The sequence below is a fragment of the Brassica napus genome, chromosome A9 (assembly GCF_020379485.1).
Source record: "Brassica napus cultivar Da-Ae chromosome A9, Da-Ae, whole genome shotgun sequence".
Classification (NCBI taxonomy): domain Eukaryota; kingdom Viridiplantae; phylum Streptophyta; class Magnoliopsida; order Brassicales; family Brassicaceae; genus Brassica; species Brassica napus.
The window spans coordinates 27,172,890-27,192,917 of NC_063442.1; the positions used below are offsets into that span (position 1 = coordinate 27,172,890).

General features: G+C 38.0%; 4 protein-coding genes across 5 annotated transcripts; all 4 read right to left on the reverse strand.

Moving 5' to 3' along the window:
* Window positions 1-579: 579 nt before the first annotated feature.
* LOC106367271 (DNA-damage-repair/toleration protein DRT111, chloroplastic) lies at window positions 580-2,753 on the reverse strand. The gene is made up of 2 exons (XM_013807006.3): window positions 1,849-2,753; window positions 580-1,021 (listed from the first exon to the last, which is right to left on the reverse strand). Exons 1-2 carry the CDS (start codon window positions 2,626-2,628, stop codon window positions 728-730), a joined length of 1,074 nt encoding a protein of 357 aa, XP_013662460.1. The 5' UTR covers window positions 2,629-2,753; the 3' UTR covers window positions 580-727.
* A 2,250-nt stretch (window positions 2,754-5,003) lies between these two features.
* On the reverse strand, window positions 5,004-11,904 carry LOC106367272 (serine/threonine-protein phosphatase 6 regulatory subunit 3). The gene is made up of 19 exons (XM_013807007.3): window positions 11,632-11,904; window positions 11,014-11,117; window positions 10,596-10,682; window positions 10,428-10,503; window positions 10,263-10,337; window positions 10,089-10,142; window positions 9,865-9,924; window positions 9,370-9,486; window positions 9,119-9,213; window positions 8,816-9,015; window positions 8,487-8,584; window positions 8,247-8,350; window positions 8,002-8,170; window positions 7,799-7,927; window positions 7,368-7,450; window positions 6,937-7,078; window positions 6,368-6,397; window positions 6,015-6,085; window positions 5,004-5,897 (listed from the first exon to the last, which is right to left on the reverse strand). The coding sequence occupies exons 1-19, from the start codon at window positions 11,668-11,670 to the stop codon at window positions 5,252-5,254; spliced, it is 2,379 nt and encodes a 792-aa protein (XP_013662461.1). The 5' UTR covers window positions 11,671-11,904; the 3' UTR covers window positions 5,004-5,251.
* Window positions 11,905-13,061: 1,157 nt separating this feature from the next.
* On the reverse strand, window positions 13,062-14,978 carry LOC106363194 (receptor-like serine/threonine-protein kinase SD1-8). Of its 2 annotated transcripts, XM_048739094.1 has the most exons (7): window positions 14,912-14,978; window positions 14,713-14,832; window positions 14,456-14,619; window positions 14,162-14,372; window positions 13,861-14,098; window positions 13,617-13,767; window positions 13,062-13,526 (listed from the first exon to the last, which is right to left on the reverse strand). In XM_048739094.1, exons 3-7 carry the CDS (start codon window positions 14,597-14,599, stop codon window positions 13,212-13,214), a joined length of 1,059 nt encoding a protein of 352 aa, XP_048595051.1. In that variant the 5' UTR covers window positions 14,600-14,619; window positions 14,713-14,832; window positions 14,912-14,978; the 3' UTR covers window positions 13,062-13,211. The 2 variants fall into 2 exon arrangements, with proteins under 2 accessions (XP_048595051.1, XP_048595050.1); XM_048739093.1 differs by lacking the exon at window positions 14,912-14,978 and having other exon boundaries at window positions 14,713-14,891.
* Window positions 14,979-16,413: 1,435 nt separating this feature from the next.
* Window positions 16,414-19,698, reverse strand: LOC106367273 (BTB/POZ domain-containing protein At1g30440). The gene is made up of 4 exons (XM_013807009.3): window positions 19,187-19,698; window positions 18,948-19,017; window positions 17,286-18,533; window positions 16,414-17,208 (listed from the first exon to the last, which is right to left on the reverse strand). The coding sequence occupies exons 1-4, from the start codon at window positions 19,243-19,245 to the stop codon at window positions 16,606-16,608; spliced, it is 1,980 nt and encodes a 659-aa protein (XP_013662463.1). The 5' UTR covers window positions 19,246-19,698; the 3' UTR covers window positions 16,414-16,605.
* Between the last annotated feature and the right edge of the window lie 330 nt (window positions 19,699-20,028).

Consider the following 20,028-nt stretch of genomic DNA (forward strand, 5'->3'; position numbering starts at 1 on the left):
TTAGGGTAATTGATGGATTATCTATGTATGATGCATACATTATTAAATTGTTAAAGAAATAAAAAAAAATTAAATATTCAAACGAGTGCAAAGGAAATATCAATTTAATCAACCATATATTTTATTTTTTTGACATCACTTTTTAATTTTTGAAGCATTTTAAATAATTTATTTTATTAGTATATTAATTACTTAAACTGTCAACTTTTGTTTTGTTCATCAAACAGATTATTTTCCAATTGTTCTGTTACTATTGAAAGTTATTTAACCAGACAAAAAAAAATTGTTTGGAATAGAACCTTTTTCTGTTGCTCCCAGTAAAAGCTTGACCACTTTTTTGCCTGATATCAAATTTGGGCCTACTGCTACGAAAATAAGATTCTTCTCCAAAAAAGCAGGCTTTATGGACCAAGCTTCAATAGAACATGATCACCCAATTTTTACTAGCTCGGATCGGGTTGACCCGACGTGATTAGTCTAATTAGTAGACTGTAGTTTTGATGTCAAGTGACTAATAAAAATCGAATTCTATGTGCTCCTCCTGCAATAAGCAATCTAGTAATAATCGGGGAAACGGTGTTTGAATGAGAAAGGTAACGTTTCTTGATCTCAAGTGTACTTTACAAATAATACTAGAAAAACATCAATCTCTACTCTATCAAAGATTCTTATAGAGAACAAGCAGTGTCTTCTTCTTCCCTCCTTTTCTTGAGAGAGTTCGTTAATTTTAATAGCCAGGGATTTCACCTGGTACTGGAGCCAACTCGTTCTTGCTGAATTTCACTTCATCGTAGAAAGTTGCACGCACGGTCCTGCCTCCAAAGAATCTCCCATCCAGGTCCACAAGGGCTTTAGTTGTTTCCTCGGATCTTGAAAACTGAACAAAGATTCTTACTGCTTCGTGTGTAGGGAAGTTGGCTTCAGTGATCTCGAATATCAGTACACGAGTCACTGTTCCGTATTTGCCACACTCTGATCCCACCTCCTCTTCTAGCTCATCATCTACTTCTCCTGGTCCAACCTTTTGAAGGCACAAAGAAATATCAAAATCCAAAATTGCAGAGCGCAAACACATAAGAAAATAAAGATAAGATCTCTGAAACAAGTACTTGTTCTTATGGTGAAGAACAATAAGAATCCACAGGGGTGATGTGATGCCAACGATCACAACAATCGATATGAAGATGCATTCACATACTAAAAATTATATGACACAGACACAAGAGACAAGAAACGTTCCACAAATAAGAAAAAGATGTGACAATTGGCTACAATATCCTAAAACCAATAAAATCTCCTTGAAAACACATGCTAAGTCACAAGTTTCATTCGTGAACTCTCCCAGTATTTGGCAACCCATGCCTGATTGATCAAGAAGTTAGGCATGGTCACAAACGCCTAGTTGACTGACAACCCGAGGGGAAGATACTGTAACTAAATTATGCATCTGAAACAAAGCAAAGGCAATCTAAACTCTATACTAACCCATAAGTTCACTAGGCTAAACATTGACATAAGCAAACTACGAGCTACACCAACATCTTGTTAAAAAAAAAGCCAAAGCTTTTTTCATCTCAACGCAGTTTAAAAGAATAAAAGTATCAACAAAGCAGCCATTAATCAGTTCCCTTTTTCACTAAACAGTTTTCCAGAGAGCCGTCACAGTCAATCAAGCAAAGGTTTGGTCTTTGTTGATCTAACATGCTTCCAACAAACTGTTTTGAAGTAACAGTGTTTAATCAAAAAACCACATCAAATGCTAACAACCTATCATTCTCGCCCAAGAATCAAGTCTAAGCTGTCAAGAATGCATATATAAAAGTTAAAGAGAGAGAGAGAAAGAGAAACCATGTTTGTAAGAAGCAAGACTCTGGTTGGTTCTCCACTGATATTGACACTCTTGACGACCTTGTTCTCACTAGCATTCACAATGACGCCAGCTCTACGGTCAGTCTTCTTAGCCACCAAGGGCGTGGTGATCCCTTGCTCTGACTTCCCAAGCCCTTGTCCTTGCTTCCATCCCATCTTCGCCATCATCCTCTGCGCTGCCGTCATCTGCCCACTCGTCTCCGCCGGAGGAGAGGACGATCTTCGCTTCCCGCCACCACCACTCATGGCGGCGCGTCTCTTCCATGCTTCCTCGCCGGAGATGTTCAGCGGAGGAGGAGGCTGATCGCGATCTCTTTCTCTCTCCTTCTCCCTTAGCTCTCTTTCTCTTTCTCGCTTCTCCTCCTCCTCGTGCCGCCTCTTGTCCAGCTCCCGCTTCATCTCAGCTTCCATGGCTTTCCGCTTCTTCTCCCTCCGGTATTCCTCGTAATCGTTGGGTCGCGCTGGATCGTACTCTTCAATCACTGATGAGGTCACACCAACCAATGCCGGGGGATGCGATGGTGCCGCAGTAAGCATCGACTGGGAGCAGGAAGAAGGAGGAGGAGGCTTGTACTGGGAGGGGATAGGCTTGGGCTTGTTTTGAGGTCTGAGGATTGTTTGCGTCGGAGCAAAAGCCGGTGGTTTGCGGAGTGTCGGTGGAGCCATCTTCGTACTGCTGGACCAGACGGAGGAGGAGTTTCCGCTCGGTTTGTCATCATCTGACGGCGGAGGAAGATCTCCGTACAGTCCACCTAGCATTTTTCCCCGCCGGTAAGTGATCTCTCCCCTCTTAGCTCCTCAGGGTTGCTCAATTTAGGGTTTCAATTTCCCGATTAGCCTTTTCTAATTTCTTTTATTAAAAAGACCAAATAAAAAAAAAGAAAAAGTCATTTTATTCAAAAACCGACCTACAATTACAAAGGAGAACTGTTTCTTATTATTCTTGCGTTAGACGTAAAGGTTTGGTTAATTTGTTGGTTGTTTCTTCTTGTTCGCTTCAGTTGCGATATTATACGAACCTCTCTCTCTCTCTCTCTCTCTCTGTCTCTCTTCTTAAAGGTGTTTTTGCTTTTCTTCGTGATGAGTCTCTCTCATTGTGGCAGTGCACAGCCATTGGTGTACCTACCTATTCCCTCCTTATTTTTCCGGCTAATCCCTAATGGTGTTTTCTACTACTTTTGGATTCATCTTTTACATTTCAACAACACTTATTGTTTGCATTTTAGTTAATATAATTACAGGAATATGCTTGGAAACCCTGTGACATTTCAACAGAACCCCACTGTTCCTTCCTGCCTGTGCCTTCTATTCTAGTAATAAGAACTAAACTCTCTAATAAATCCTTTTGCTTTATCATCAACAAAGGAGAAATCCCCACAGCTTGATCACTGTGTAAGTGGGTTTCCACCTCTGGATGATGGGTGTGCAGAGAGCTTCTCTGGCAGATACATGAAAATTTTGGAGGGGGAATAAAATTATGCACTACAAACAAATCTCAAGACAATGTATCCTCGGAGAGAAACTAAACTAGAGCTATAGAGTCTACTGTCTAGCAATAAGACACATACATAATTTTATGTTTCAACAGTTTTGTTATGAATCAGACAGATTCTTGTTATATTAAAAATTATTTTTGCTAGAAGGTTTGGCCTAAGACTTTGGGAAATGTTCCGTGCCTGCAATCGGCAAAAAAGAAGAACAAGTCCACTAAAATAACACATTCGTTTGCTTAGTATTATAATAACGTCTAAGTACACAATCAACCGAACAAGTAGTAGCAGCCTTAGGTGGGCTAAAAGTCACTTGTTGGAGTAATGTATAGCATTGTTGACCAACATTTTCGGATCAGGTTTCAGTGGCAGTGGCTGTGGCTGTGGGAACATAGCTTTGTATTGTGGATCTATTTGCCAATGATATGGTATATTTTGTGGTGGACCTGACTGGATCATATGCATTGGCGGTGCTCCATTCATCTGAAATTGTGGTGGAGGTAGTCGTGGTTGCATCATCATATGATATTGTTGTTGTAGATTCATTGGTCCATGAAACGGAGCTGGAGGTCGCCTAGCATTGCCATAGCCGCCGCCGCCGCCATGATCAGAACCACCATTCCCAAACCTTGTTGAGCCGAAAATTTGCTTTGCCAATGGGAAAGGCTGAACAACCTTTGGTTTGCTGCGTAAACACCCTAACAGAAGATACTTTCTCACCATCCCTTCTTTCTTCTTTATAGTGGGCACTTGGGGTGCACGTTCCATGGGTCTAGGATCAGGATTTGAACTAGTGTCATCAGAAGAAGAAGTGTCGTCTTCATCCTCATCCTCATCCTCATCTTCTTCTTCATCATCATCATCATGCATGTAACTTACAGACACAAGCTCTGTTTTTCTGTTCGGTTTTGTAAGTTTATGAACGAGAGTCATAGGGTCGACGTCGCCTGTGACTGTCATGAGCCCTTTTTTAAAGTTATACTCCGCTGCGGTCACGCCTGTAGGAAACAAAAAAGTGTTTTAAAAATAGAACATCTTATGTTGGAACTGTTCATATCCATTTTCTTTTATTACCGGGGAGACTCTGTAGCTTTGTTTTTGCTCTGTTTAGGCAACCGGAACAACACTTTAAATCCACTTTTATTACGCAAGCCTGCAAAACAAGTTACACATAGAGCCATAAGCAACTGAAAAAGTGAGACAGAGAGATTGAGAGACGAGAAGAATTGTGTACCCGGACGGGTTGGTTTGTGTTAGCCATTGAAAGGAAGCTTGATGAAAAGAAGGAGAAGGAGAAGAAAACCCTAAAACTTATATTGTAAGACATCGTTAAATCTTTCCTATATTGTAAGATTAAATCTTTCCGAATACGAGACTTTCCATAATTAATAGCATCGGTTTCCATAAGCGTTTGTCTTCCAAGATTATGGGTGGAAAGATACTGAAAATCAGAGGTAAGGTTTCAGATCCAGCAGCGTCCTGCTCAAACACGTTACTCGAGATTCTTCATTTGCAAATTTTTGTGCTAATCTGTGCTTTTCATGATCATCATCTTTTGGTTTCAACATCTACGAATTACACAATTAGCACAAATTAATTGCACTACTATTCGACTTTTATAACATACTAATTGATGAATGTTGATGAGGTAAAAGAGAAAACTTCAACTAGAAAAAATGATAAGCTAACAGTAAGTTTTGGTCGGCAATAATGTTGGGACTGAATTTGGAAATGATACAATGAAAACGTGAACAAGGAAAAAGAAAAAGAATAGTAATAACTCGTATCCGTAACAGATACATTCCCTTAAACAAAACTATATAAACCAAAGAAGAACCAAGCAAGAATTTGATTTACTAGTTATAAAACGTGACCCCTGTTTAAAGTAAAGCTCACACTACCTTCTCTGGCTCCTTTACAGCTTCTTTAGTTTCTTTGGCATCATCTACTTCTGCTTCCTGGCTCTTCTCTGTCTCCCGCGGGATTGCAGGTTCAGAACTTTGAGCATTCTCATGCGATTCAGCTGCTTGTTTTGATGCATCACAACTTGATTCTGTCAACTTCTCCGCTATTTCAGCCTCACAACTTGCTGCATCTGATGAGCTCTCTGTGGTTTCATCGCCACATGCACTTGTTGGTGGATTCTCCTCCGCACTTTTCTTATCCGTATCATCACCAGTATCCTCTTTCTCGGTTTGAACCACACCACTGGGCAATATGGTGTCTTCATCCGGTTTTGAAGAAGGCGCAGTGGACTCGGAGGTCTCTCTCCATTCAACCCAAGCAGGTGATTTTTCAGCTTCTAGTTCACTCGGGTTTTCTGAAGGATTCTTCGATGCAGAGTCTTCTGTTTCCATATCAACAGCCGCGGAAGAGGCTGTAGTCTCGCTGAATTCATCGGCTTCACCTATGACGACATTATCATCACCATCCTTATCACCACCGGCTGAAGGGGAAGCGATTGAGCTCACTGAGCGCTCCTTCGCAGCTTTTTCATCATCGAAAGCTAACCAGTTTGAATTTGTGAAGAGGGAACCGCTACAAAGATAGCATGTTACATTTTGTAAGTTAAGTGACCGCATCAACCATATGACGAGAGTCAATGAATAGAAAATGGATTGTTTTCTACCAGAAAAGAAAAGTTAAACCCATTACCTCTCCTGATCATCTCCAAGGCGCAAGGAAGATATGACGACTTCTGCAGATTCATCATCAAAGTAGACATCCTGCAACAAAGACTTCATAAGAGGCTTTCATGTTTGCAACGAAAGCTTTCATATTGATTGCTTAGACGAACAGACACAAGGGCCGTAATAAATATTTGATGGACTTCTCAGTAATAAATAACTCAGAAAGGAGACAAGGTAATAAATTAAAATTTGTTCATATTGTTCAACAAACGAAATCTTTTCGCAAAAGGGGTTAAGGTTTGTTTAGCGTGTCATATATAACATTTTTTAAAGAAATTCAAGTTTCAGTTCATAAAGATAAGAAAAGACAAATAATACCTCATCATCCCGTTCCATAGAGCCTTGGGCCTGCAGGGGATAAATGAAAAATGTTAATGATAGAACGAATGTTTAAAGCATGTATGTAGTCTTAAAGTTTCAGGAAAAGAATACAACGAAAATCAAAAGCTATAACAGAATCATAGTTGGTCAGGTTAACCGACTAAAAACCAAGCTACATCCGGCCTAGTTAAAGATGATATTGGGGAAGAGAAAGACGGTAGGAAAACCGCATGCCAAGTATAGAATGATTGGAGAAGTAAGTGACAGTTTGACTATCCACGTACTACATCAATCCCAGTGGTCCAAGACATCACCAAAACTTTAGACATTCAAGCATCGGATTTCACTATGTATTTACATTTCCGGAACTATAACACGATTAAAAGAAAGACCAACAAAAAATAAAATGATTTCCTACAAAACTCCTGAATCGATTTTCTCCTTTTATCTCAACAATCGACACCCATGACCTTCCACGACTAACTAAAGGATGTGACTTAAATCTATCATAATCATAAAAAGGATCACAAAGTAGCAGCTATGACAAGGAAACACGAGAACATCACCTCATCCATGTCATCGTTGCTGTAAATTCCATATTTAAAGGCCTGGCTTAAGTTATTTGCTAGGGCTGCCACATCATAGTCTCTATCGTGGTAATCATCATCATCGCTATCTCTATTACGATCAAGGAGTGAAGTTGGCCTCCTGTTAAGACAGAGAATATCAGTAAAAGGAATTATCAATACTACACCAACCATCACTACTGCCTCTCATGTAACAGTTACCACCCCCTAAAAAGCTACAAAAGCAAGCTCTAAATGCCATCTATTGGGAATGTGCAATCACATTTAACTTACCATATATCTTAATTGCTGTTAAAGCAGAGTACACAAATGTGACAAATTTAAATAAGAAAAATACAGTTTCAAGCATAAGCTCTGCTTTTGGTCATAATCTCTAAAAACAGCAAGTCTAGCAAGAAAAAAATACATACCCGCAGGCCCAAGAGTAAACATTTTCCAACGTATTACGCTGTGACAGGACATCCGTCTGCCAGTCCACCCAATTGCTATTTTCCTGGTAAAATAAACGTAAAGAAAGAGATCAGGAACAAGAGATGAAGAGGTTGATACTTTCAACATTTCACATGCAAACAACCCATCAAGAAAATATGCTTGGGAGAAATCAAACAGAGGTTAAACCATAGCAAATTGTTTGACCCTCGGATAGAAATACAGCAGATATACAGAAATATCATACTTATAAATAAAACTCAGAGAACTAAGGATAGCAAATATATTTACTCAAACTGAATATTTTCAAGTCCAATAAACAAATATTTTGCACTTCGTACCTGCATACGCACATGAATGTGTGGCAGTCATCTAAAAAATAAAGTCCATCAGACAGAAGTGTAGAGCATACCTGCAAGTGTGAGTGAATTTCTTCATTGCTATTAGCTAGCTGGAGAAGTTTATTCGAGATACGAGTCAAATGACCAATGCTTCCAATCCTTAGTGGCTTTCTACCCTCTGCGGGGACTGTAGGATGAAGCTGAGACATTACATGTTAACCAAGTTAATAGATAATGATGCCAACCCCAGACGTTAGCAATTAAGTAGCTTCACCTTATCAGAATCAGCATCACTTAATATGGAGTTTTTTTCCGCCTCTAGTATATTCCCAATAAGATTGCACTCGCTGAGAAGATGGTCAAGAAGTTGAGAGTTTTTGCTCTCCAAACATGAGAGAATTACATTCTCCACATGGTGATGTAAAAAATTGTTGTAGGGGTACCTGAAAAAAAAGTGCACCACAGTTTAGCATGCCATCTTGAATACAATCAACTGAGACAATATAATTTCCCACTTACTCGAAGAACAAGTCCAACACTCTTTTCACCACTCCAAGTCGAATTACTTCCTTCTCCGCTGCTTCACTACCGACTGTAAGTAAGACTGAAATAAACTCTACAATCTAGGAAAAAAGAAACAGAAGTCAAATTTTCATCTGTTGAACGAATGTATTACAGAATTTGAAATTATAACCATAACAGTGAAAATATTCATTATAATTAGATAACAATTCATAGAAATGAGAACAACAAAAGTACCTTTAGTCTGTGTTTTCCAAGAGGTGGTTGCAACTTGCCATAGGTTGTTAACAGAACACCCTCAGCAGATGATACATTCAAAAGCATGAGTAAATCACCTGCATAGTTGAAGCGTATTACACAGTTACTAAAGCAGCCAAGAGACTAACATTACGAACGAAAAATAATATAAAAAGACTTATAAAGTTATGAAAGAAAAATGCTATAAATAATAGTCTTGCACATCGTCTCTTTACATCAGGAAAAAGAACACTAAAAGAACCAAGTATTCTTTCTTCCCATAAGAGCAACTACATATGAAATCTAATAAACATCTCGTATATGCTCACCTAGGCTTCCAAGCATTCCCTCCACTGTCTCGGGATTAGTTACCAGGCTTTCATGGGCTAGTTGACGACCATACATATGATAAGTCCCCAATGTAAACCTCTTAGGATCCAGCAGAGAGATGCATACAGATAATGAATTAACCAGAACAGACTTAGGCCGTGAATCTTCTAAAGTATGTTTCAACAACCTTCCAGTGCAACTGCATTAAATTTTACAGGAATCAAAACAATGTCAATAAATCGAAATTTTCAAAAGCACCAGCGACTACATAAAGACAATAGCCAAAGCCGAGAAAAGTGTACCTGGGGCTGGAAAGTTTTGTTGCAAGCCCAGGGGGTGCGTATCTTGCTACAGTACAAAGGATTTCAGCTGCATTGGCATGTACCTCGGGAGAATCCTACAAAATATAACAAAAAATATCCAAAGTATTAGTAAATAACATTGCATGGGAAGATAGAATAAATATGAAATAAGGAGGACAGCCATAACCCATAAGACTAGCCCAGTAGCCCATATTATAAGAAAAGTAAGCTATGTACTGAATGGAACTTACCGAGGAGCCGAACTTGTCTACAATCATCTCTAAAACATCCGTATCTTCCACCCATTGCATTGCACTTGTGTAGTTTGAATATAGGTGTTCATCAGTACCGATCAGGCGTTTTAAAACCTGAGCACCAGGAATAAGTTAGAGTCTAGAAACTAGTATTTTACATAAATCTAATAATCTTCAACCTATGGATAGCCCTATACGTACAACCTTCATTGTTTACAGACAATAACAATTGAAGAAGCCACTGGTGTGACAATAATAATTATACAAATCACCATGACGATACGAGAGCAATATTAGCAGTATTGCCGTTATGCTCATCATCAAGACTGGGTCTAGTACTATTGTTGTCATAAACAGAATCATAGGTACTTTGAAGGGGAGGAAAGCATAACATTTTCTTATCCAACTATTCAGAATGTTCTCACGTAGATGTTTAACAAACGTAACACCGAAATCAGAGTTCCTAAAACACAAATAGAAGTGCAGACCAACCTCCATTATAGATGTTATACCAATCAAATCAACAAGCTGGTTCAGTATTTCTTGATGATCCTGGTAGCACGAGAAAGTCAAGGTTAATCATAAATGAATAGTTACTATGAACTCCAGATGGTCAAAAGATGTTTAAATCATTGTTAGCTTGTGTACCAGTTATCAAAATATAAACAGAGTTACATTAAACAAGTATCCTAATCAAGGAAACAAAACCAACTTACTTTTATGAATTGCATGAAAGGGATCGTCTTTCGCACTAGCAGACAAATGACAACCTAGTAATAGAAGATATAAGAGAGGGCACGTAGAAGAAAATTATATAGAGCCGATGTAAGTGCATGGAAAGCTCTCCATGAGTTTTCTAACAATTTAAAATTTGTCAGATTGCTAAATACCTTGCTGAAGTATCCGGCAAGCAATGAGTTATGGGTTTCTTTGGCTTCCAGAAATGAAAACAGCAATAACATCAACTGAAAAGGAAGATATCACGAGAGGTAAGAAACCCTAAAATCCGTTTAGAAAGCATAAATATAGGAGAATGTAACAAGGTAAATATCTACCTCTTCATCCTCAACAAGTGTTTTCAGTATCATATCAATCTCACATGTGAAAATTTCACAGGCAATAAAAGGAAACCTGGAACGCATTTAGAAAAAATATCAAATAGCTTATTCATCAAAACAATCAGCAAATAAAAAAAAACAATAGCATTTGTCCAAAACATTTACTTGAATGCTCGCTTCTGTTCCCCATCTTCGAGAGGCTCCTCTATTATGTACCTAACCAGTTGTTCCACTTGCACTCTTTCTCTCAAGCTGAAATAAAAGGAGTGTAATAGTCAAGAATGAGCGGCATTTTTAGTGAAAAGAGAACATAGTTAACGACTGGAGGTTTGAAGAATCCACTTATTTTGCCCACAATATTGTATGTTGTAAATAATGTAAAATTCGAAATACGATAGTGGTTGCATAAGAGATTAGAAAAAAATTCCAACCGTTTACAAAGCCAAGCTTTCAAGGTGGATATCATAAGAAGTTACATCCTATTCAGGTAATACATTGAACACCCTAAGGCAATGCATATTCTTATCCTCTCCAAGGAAGGTAATGAAGCATAAAAAGCAAGAAAAAAAAAGAGGGAACATACAAGTTTAAGAGTCGTCCATTGAGGGCTTTGCATTCTTGAATAATTTCATCCTCGTCAAGAAGTTCCTCTAATGTGAAATTATCTTTGTCCAAAATTGCTTCAACCTGCAAACGAAAAGAAGGAGAAGGCATAAGAATATGGCAAGGAAAAGAATGAAGAATATTATGCATAAGTCCCAGCAGAATAGATACACAAGATACATGATAATTATCCCATTCGATCCGAAACATCAAAACTAGGACATATCATTGCCTAGTTAAATTGGTGTCGTTTTGATGGTTAAAAACAGTCTCTATTGGGGAGGATTCCATCATTTAATAACATTCTCTATATCTCATCTCCATTAATACTTGGAACAAGATGGTAGAGAGACAAAGCTCAGATATGATCAAGAATTAGGAACTTGAAGACACTGGTTACTTATAGTCCAAGAAATCAATAACCCCCCCTTCACCTCCAACCTACACGATTCGTGTAAAGAAACAGAGGAAGCTCCCTATGCGCTAAATCCACCAAGAAGAAACGCATCCAGGATAGCAAGAACCAGCGAAAACTCATTCCACTGATATACATGGCCCTAACAAAAAGAAAAAGAGGTCAGGGAGAAATAAAACTCACGGCAGAAGCCGTGGACAATCCCGCCATTCGCCAGAACATCTTTCCAGCTCCCGCCTCCACACAGATTCCGATCTTCCAAACCCTAACAACACAAGGGGAGGCCGTTTCTCCCAGAGAAATGAAGGAGAAGAAGAAGAATCGATTGGAAACAAGTACTCCGAACCCTAGAATCTGTATATCGCTCAAATTCGCAAAAACTCGATCTGAGATTGGGATGAAGAGAACCTTCGATTGCGGGAGGGGTATTTGCTTGCTTGGAGATGGAACAAATCTACTTCACTAAACCATCCTAATTACCGGTTCAAGTTTATATCACCCGGTTCACTAAACCATCTAAATTACCGGTTCAATCTGTCTGTAGGTTTTTCCGGTACATAAAAACCAATGCTTTCTCAGTATTAGAGAGATTCTCTGTTGTGTTGTTGGATTCTATTAGTTTGGTCTTACTAATGTCTTTGTGAATTGTATTGGCAGGTACAACCTGGGATTTTGTTCCAATGGTTGGTCCTCCATCTCCAGTTGAGGAACTTCTTCACAAGATACAACCCTTGACTTTGTACAATTGCGGGCCAAAATAGATTCTATCAACCACCAAAAATGCTGCTCCACAGCTCCTGAGATAGTAAGCCTCAGGTGCAAGTTCCTAGTTGTACAAAGTCATGTAAAACCATGGACTTGACTCTTGAGTTCTATCTGAATAGTCCATAGACTTAACTCTGGAATTCTATCCGAATAGTCAAAAAAGTAAATGCGCTTTGTGTCATAGGTAGCCAAATCAATTCTTATAAACCATTTTCGTCTAATCCACTACCATAAACCCGGGATAGTACACTTGTAGCCAGGACCGAGCTTGAGTAGAAGCTAATGAAGTAGGTGCTTCAGGAAGGATTAGATTAATTAATTTTAGGGACCAATAAAAACATAAGATAGTATTTAGCTTTGGTTACAACCCCTTTTGGATATTTTCAGGTGGTGAATTCAAATCAAATCATTGCATTTTCATTATATTTTCACTTATTGAGATAATGAGCCAAAAAAAAAATTATTTGTTTCTGGGCGGTCAATTGTCAAGCCTGACCCTGCTTATAACCTCAATTTTTATATATTATAGATTTAATTTGTTTACATAATTTAAACATGTATCCAAATTCGAATCAAGCACGCAAAAATTCTAATAGAATCAGAACCGAGTTTTTTTAAATATATGAATGGTGTGTAAATCTCTAATCCCGGAAACCTTAAACCCGAATAGACTCAAACTGAACCTTTTCGCACACTCTTATTTTTTATATGTTTTAATGTTTTTCTTTTTAGTTAAGGGTTGATTAAGAGTTTAAAAAAAATCTAGATAAGGGTTTCTATTGTTGATGAAAATAACTTTGAAAAAATTAATCTTAATCTCTATAAGATATTAAGACTAGAAGAAGGTGTTATTCTAATTTTTGTGCTTTACGTGAACGTTCATACCAAAAGGCAAAAGCATTGGCAGTGATAATGATACAATAGTTGAAGTTGTAACTTTAGCCACTGGGACTTAACAGAGACTTGCGTATTAACAGATCGGCTAGAAAACTTTGAAATTACCGAGCATCAAGGATCGAGAGAGTGATTTGGTTCACTGTCCAGGATCTATATTCACGCTGTTTACTATCAGAGGGACTTTTCCCTGCGCAAAAACCAGGGGTTTTAGGCTGAGGAATAGCCGTTGTTTCGCTTCCAAACATCAAAACAACCGACGACATCATTGGTCTGTCGTCCGCACGTTCTTGAACACACAAGAGACCGATTTGTATGCATCTTAAGATTTCATGCGGCCGGAAAGTTGATGATGACCAATCTACAATTACCGGATCTACGATCTCTAGGCCTTTTCCTTCCTTCCAATATCTCCACACCTATGCATACAGATCGATAATTTTTCTTAGTGTTATCATCAGATGTTGAGCGTGAAAGCAATATCAAACTTAGGGAGGTTTTATTCTTACAAAACTGAGAAGATTAAGGTCACGATCCGAGTCGTAGAATGAATTGTTCTTCTTGCCACTTATAATCTCAAGAAGTAAGACCCCAAAGCTGAAAACATCTGACTTCATTGAGAACTTCCCGTACATTGCATATTCTGGAGACATGTAACCACTGCATGCGAAAATTAAATTGGTATTCTTTTTTTTTCTTTTGGTTTTAAAACAGTAAAAACATTTTGTTGTTTTAGAGAATGATATAGCTTACTAAGTTCCGACCACCTTCCTCGTGTTAGCTTCTGTCTCATCCCGTCCAAAGATCCTGGCCATCCCAAAATCTGAGATTTTTGGAGTCATATCTTTATCAAGCAAGACGTTACTTGCTTTCAAGTCTCTATGGATAACCCTTAACCGTGAATCTTGATGAAGATAGAGAAGTCCTCTAGCAATACCATTAACAATGTCAAATCTCTTTTTCCAGTCTAAGTTAGAGCGCCTGGTTTTGTCTGAAAATCGACCAAAAATGTTATATATTGTTTTAAATAAAAAGTTGTTTTTGAGTCACTAACCAAAGTGATGAGAATCAAAGGTTAGATTCTCCAAGTACTCATAGATCAACATCTTCTCATACTTATCAACGCAACATCCAAGAAGACGAACAAGGTTTACGTGCTGAAGCCTTGCAATCAGTCTCACCTCGTTCAAGAACTCATCGTTCCCTTGAACTGACGTTTTTGACAGTCTCTTCACTGCAATTTCTTTGCCCTCAAGTAACCTGCCCTGCTAGCACACATCTCAATGAATGAACAGTGAATTCTTGTTCAACTGAGAGATTCTAAAATAAGTTTTCAATCCTCTTTTACCTTGTAAACTATACCAAAACCAACTTGACCGAGCTTGTTGGCATCAGAAAAATTGTCAGTGGCAATGGCAACAGTATCAAACTCCATCAACGGCAATTCGAGGTCCTCTGTTTTATTTTCTCTAGATAGTACAGCTTCCTTCATCGGCAAATCTTGGCTTCCCGCTTGATTAGATACACCAAAAACAATCAAGATGTATGAGATTATCAAAGTTTTCAGACAAAAATAAAGGAAACTGAGAGTAGTTACTGCTTTACCAATAGATGGTCGCTTCTGCTTCCATTTACGATAGCCATAGATAATGAAACTTAAAACAAGCAAAACGCTGACTCCAATACTCGAACCTATAACTTTTGCACTCTTCTTACTCTTGTCATCTGAAATAAAGGAAAAGAGAGATACCAACCCTATTATCATGACCATTCACTTTTGACTTGCAGAGGAGAAGGAAGTAACCTTGATCAGCAGCTGCCTGTCTGACGACTCTCACGTAAAGATCCTGACTTGTTTTCTTGGTGTAACTCCGGATGAAATATTTACCCCTAAAACCCTTCGGCACTGGTTATATAAGTGTATATTTACTTTTTTAATGAAATATTTCGGTCATTTTGATTTTTAGAGTCTTATATTTGTGACATAAACTTTTTTAGTGCTATTCTAGAGTATTTTTCTATATAGTATGTAGCTAATCCATTATGTATCATTAAATATGTTCGTATGCGTTCATTCCAGAACCGTTCAGCTAGCCGGAAAGGTCTATAAGAGATCTCCAAAAAGAAACTTTATTTTGAAGTTTCCAAAACTCTATATTTGAAGTTTAAAGATGTTATTCTCCAAAAGCAAAACTTCAAACTCAACTTCAAAACTATTTATATTTTATAATATGGTCCTTATATTTGTCATAACTAATTTGAATTCATAAAATTTTTGTAAATAACTAGCACATATATAAACATATTACAACAATATTAATTAATAAAATATTCTATTAAATATAAAAATTTAAATAAAAATAACTTAAGTAATATTAAACTTCAAACAAAATACCATATTATTTCATAAAATTATTTCCGTAATGCATATATGATCTACTAGTGCATTTCAAAGTAAAAATGACTCTCCTCATTTTTACTTTGTAGGTTACGAGTTAAAAGTTATTGAAATCTGGTAATATTGATACTTGTAAATACATTAGATCGAAACAATAAAGTAAAAAATAAACATAAAATATTGCTAAAAGACTAATTTTTTTGATGATATTAATATTCGTGAATATATTCAATATGAAAAAGAAAGAATTGTACGAAAAGACATCAAAAACTACTACAACAACGATCATCAGTTACACAAAAAATTTGGACAATATTTGAAAATTTGAAGGTTCCGGATCAAATTTACATGGCTGTTAGTGTTGTTGTAATATTTAAATTTGTGTTATATTTATGTCTTCATGTAATTTTTAAAAAAAATTTTGTTAAGTTTTTTTGTATATTATTGTTGTCTAAATCTAGCTTAAAATATTTTAAATCTTATTTTAAAGTTTTATTTAATTTTATGTGTAAAATTTAAAATCTGTAAACAAAATTTTAAATATTTATGAGATATAATTTTTGTAAGAATTAAAACAATAAACGAGAAAATATTTATAAATCATAAAGGTGATGTGTGATTATAGAGATCAAAATGCAAATAAAAATATGAAACTTCAAATTTGAAGTTTTGAAGTTTTTTTTTAAAAACAAAAAACTTCATATTTGAAATTATAGAGTGTCTTTTGGAGATGCTCTAAAAAAATAAACTTGTGTTTGTTCTACAGACTTATTTGCGTATTGCATTACAAAAATAACTATTTCATTGGAAATTTTGAAATTAGACAAACTAATACTTAACCATTGAATCTTCCTATTCTTTATCTTCTCCTCTTTGATTTTTGTTTTCTGATTTCTTTAAGTTCCCAATAAAAGAAAATAAGAATGCAAGAAAATAGTTGGTCGTCAAAGTCTCAAAGATACATAGACATTTAAAAAAAACATGAAAGCAAGCACCACTTGACTACAATGCACACATTACAACAGTGGAAGCTCGTAAAAGCTAATCAATCTCAAAGACGGTAAAGCTTGATGTTTCAACCGTGGAAATTTTACCACTTATCACCTCTCGGAACTAATGCTCGAAGCTTTCTTATGCTTCCCACGACGTTCTTTCACATCCTTAAGCTTCTCTATCTTCACATTCTCGTTATTAGACTTTGACACAGATCCTTCTTGAGCACTGCACATTTGATGTGACTTCAGCTTTATACCAAACCACGTTTTGCTACCGCTTCCCGAACCACCACCACCACCCCCTTTTGTCGTCTTACCAAGCTTCTCAATCTCCTGTCTCATATTGGAACATTCTTTCTCTAACTCACAAACCCTCATTCTCATACTATCCATTCCAACTTTCAAGACTTGATTCTCTCTTACTGCAGTTGCCCATCCTCCTCCTCCTCCTCCTCCTTCGGTTGATCCTCCTGCAAATCCACCGCTTCTTAACTGTCTTGATCCGCCATCAAGGTTGTCTGAAACGAGGAAGCATCCAGCTACAGAGGTCCTGAGCTGAAGCTGCTCAAAGAAGAGGACCTGGACGATTACTCTTAGAGGTAACCTCTCGTTCTGCGCCGCGTGTGTGCAAGCTTCTAAAGAGAGCTTCTGGCAATCTAACAACCTGCAAAGATTCTCTCTTTCTGTTTCCGCTAACCACGGATGATGCTGCAAATCATCAAAAGAAAGAAAAAAAACTTAATATGTCTGCGTTAGAGAAACACCAAGATTAATGGGTCCCTTACCTTTAGGTAAATGTCTATGGCACGATAGAGTCCATCATCCAAGAGTCTGGCGTATTCAGGAACAGAAGCAGCTAAGGCTTGGAACTTAGGAAGCTTGAGATTGACATCAGGTGCAACTTCAGCGAGATACCCATCGATCAGCTTTGCAACCGCTGTCATTGGTGTTATTAACCGTGGTGATCCGATTACATTCCCATCATCCACCGAAGAGCAAGGAGAGCCAACGTCAGCAGGCATAATCTGATCCGTGCTAAGAAAATGGTCCAAGATCCTCTGCACAGAGTCAACATCGTATAGTGTCTCCATCGTGTGAGAAAAGCTAGGCATCACAAGATCTTCCAACGCCGCCTGGTCAAGCTGCATCCCTATCCTCTTCTCCAGATTCGCTACGCAGCTTGGACTGGCTTTCAAAATCTTGGCGATTCTAAGCATGTCGGCGAAAAACTTGGTCGGAACCAAACCTTTCTGCATGCGGAGAAGCTCCTCGGTCTCTTCAAGCAAGCGCTTCTGCTCTTCTTCGGAGAGTACGCTCCCCGAGCTCAGAGGCGTGCTGAAACGACCGCTGGATTCAGGTGGGCCACCGCGTCGCCTTTTCAGCCCTGGCAAGTGTTTTCTTGTGTAGTGGGTTAAGGAACCGGCGATGATGTCTTCTCTTATGCCTCTGGAGTCCATGACTGTGATGAGTCTCTTAAAAAGAGGAAAGCTAAGCATGGACGCATCCTCGTACCACCAGTCTGAGCTAGTTTGTCTAGGTCTCGCCCCTGTGCTTATCCCGTTCCATAAAACGCTGCCACCTGGACTCTGCATAGGCCCACCACCATGCTCCACAACTGGCCATCCGAACAAGTTCGGGTCTGTGGATGCTCTCATGGCTAGTGACTCGATGCATTTCTTGGTAATGTTTAATTCATCCGCGTACTCGAGGACCTCGTCGCAGCTCTGAAGCGCTTTTACTGAATCTTTCCAGCTTTTGAGGACAACTTGGTTGAAAAACGTTTCGGTTTGAGAGATTAGGTTTCCTTCTCCATACTCTTCCGTCATCTCGAGATGCTCAGCGGCGCATCTGAGGTATACAACGTTGGAAGCAGTGAGTTCTAGCTTCACGCCGTAGCAGAACTTGGCGACCAGCTCAAACGTTTTGTCTCCGCCGGGAAGATCAGATATCTTGATGAGACAGTTATCATCCTCTTCTTTGGATGCTTCTGCGATTCTTCTTTCCATGACTCCACTTCTAGAGAGCAAAGGAAACTGCACATAGCATAGAATCAAGAAGTTATAAGAAAAAATATACAACATTCTTTCTCGAAGAAGAAGAGGCTTAGTAGAGACTGGTTTCTACACTAAGCGTCAGAATCCTCATCCTTACAAACAAAGGGACTGCCAAAACTACAGAACCCGAATGACTTTTGGTAGGAACCATAAGAAGAGAGTTCAGCATATAAGCTAGTACAATTGCATTGGTGAACAAAAGTTTCAACTACAGCGTGCAACAAAGTAAAGTACAAACTAAACACATGTTTGATAAATAGCAGAACAGATTTCCCCAGTGCCAAAGAAGGGCATAACATTCTAGAAGAATATATTCATTACAGATAAAAGGCAACTTAACACTATTACAAGAAGAGAGAGTGTTGTCTTATTGTTTAAGCTAATCAAATTTACCTTGTGGAGATGGAAAGACATCTCTCCAGCTTCAACGACAATATCACTCGGAAGTCCAGTTGTGCAAAACCTGCAATTAGCAAACAAATAATGAAGAAGAGAAAGTCAGACAAAGGAGTAAGCTTTGACTGAGTAATGCAGAGACCAAAGGTCTCAAATTCAGTCAAAGGCCGAGCTGAGCCATTAGAAGTTGAAAATCAAGAAGAAGCAAAAAAAAAGAGAGAGAGAGATAAAAATACCAAGCTTGGCCTTGTCTCTGGAAAGCATCAGATTTGGATCCCAGCTTCATGCAAGCCATACTTCCCCCCTTCCTCGACAAAGAAACTACGATAGCTAAGCCTCCACCAAACTCAAAACCCTAAGTACAGCAGCAACCAAATCAAAAATGCTAATTTCTCAGAAAGAAAGAGACTTTGGATCCATCCCAGATCGATAGTTACTCAAAACAAATCAATTTCACTACTGATAGACATTTCAACAAACACTTAAGCTTCATCTTTTCTCCACAGTAAGCTCTCAGCAATTAAAACCTAAACCCCCAAAAGAATCAGACCCGATGTGTAATAAAAGAGATCCTTTTGACCAAAACCCACTTAGAATCTTAAATAAACTTATCTGCAACACCAAATTAAAGACGTTTTCCCCAAACAAAAACAAAAAGAAAAGAAAAGAAAGAAGCCAGAAACCCAGCTAGACAAGAACAGCTAAGCAGAGAAGTTACCAACTCTCTCTTGTTAGCTTTTATACGAGAATATTATGGGGGACCATAATTACATTTTCATTGTAAGAAAGATATGGAAAAAAATTATTAAATTTAGGAAAAATAGAAAATAGAGTTAACTGATTATTTCCGTATTGGTTGCTTTATATTTAGAAAATTATTTTTTTATCCATAGTGAAATAAAAGGAAAGAGATTATGACATTTGAAAATCTCGAGATTTGGAGATAAAAATAGTAAAATACTAATTCATGTGGGGTCCTTTGTGTCTTCAAACACACTCATTGTGTTGATTCTCGAACTTAGCAAGCACCTTTGTTTTGTAATCAAAATGTCTAGTAAATGTGTGGGGTTTGATTAGT

Coding starts and splice junctions, on each gene's coding strand:
- LOC106367271 (XM_013807006.3), bottom strand. CDS start 2,628: ATGCTAGGTGGACTGTACGGAGATCTTCCTCCGCCGTCAGATGATGAC. Junction 1,022..1,848: donor TCTTGCTTCTTACAAACATG/GTTTCTCTTTCT, acceptor TGCCTTCAAAAG/GTTGGACCAGGAGAAGTAGA.
- LOC106367272 (XM_013807007.3), bottom strand. CDS start 11,670: ATGTTCTGGCGAATGGCGGGATTGTCCACGGCTTCTGCC. Junction 11,118..11,631: donor GATTGTCCACGGCTTCTGCC/GTGAGTTTTATT, acceptor TTTCGTTTGCAG/GTTGAAGCAATTTTGGACAA. Junction 8,171..8,246: donor GTGTTGGACTTGTTCTTCGA/GTAAGTGGGAAA, acceptor CTTTTTTTTCAG/GTACCCCTACAACAATTTTT.
- LOC106363194 (XM_048739093.1), bottom strand. CDS start 14,878: ATGGTCATGATAATAGGGTTGGTATCTCTCTTTTCCTTTATTTCAGAT. Junction 14,099..14,161: donor CTTTGATTCTCATCACTTTG/GTTAGTGACTCA, acceptor GTCGATTTTCAG/ACAAAACCAGGCGCTCTAAC. Junction 13,527..13,616: donor ACCTTAATCTTCTCAGTTTT/GTAAGAATAAAA, acceptor CTGTATGCATAG/GTGTGGAGATATTGGAAGGA.
- LOC106367273 (XM_013807009.3), bottom strand. CDS start 19,245: ATGGCTTGCATGAAGCTGGGATCCAAATCTGATGCTTTCCAGAGACAA. Junction 19,018..19,186: donor CAGAGACAAGGCCAAGCTTG/GTATTTTTATCT, acceptor TGCTAATTGCAG/GTTTTGCACAACTGGACTTC. Junction 17,209..17,285: donor CCATAGACATTTACCTAAAG/GTAAGGGACCCA, acceptor GATGATTTGCAG/CATCATCCGTGGTTAGCGGA.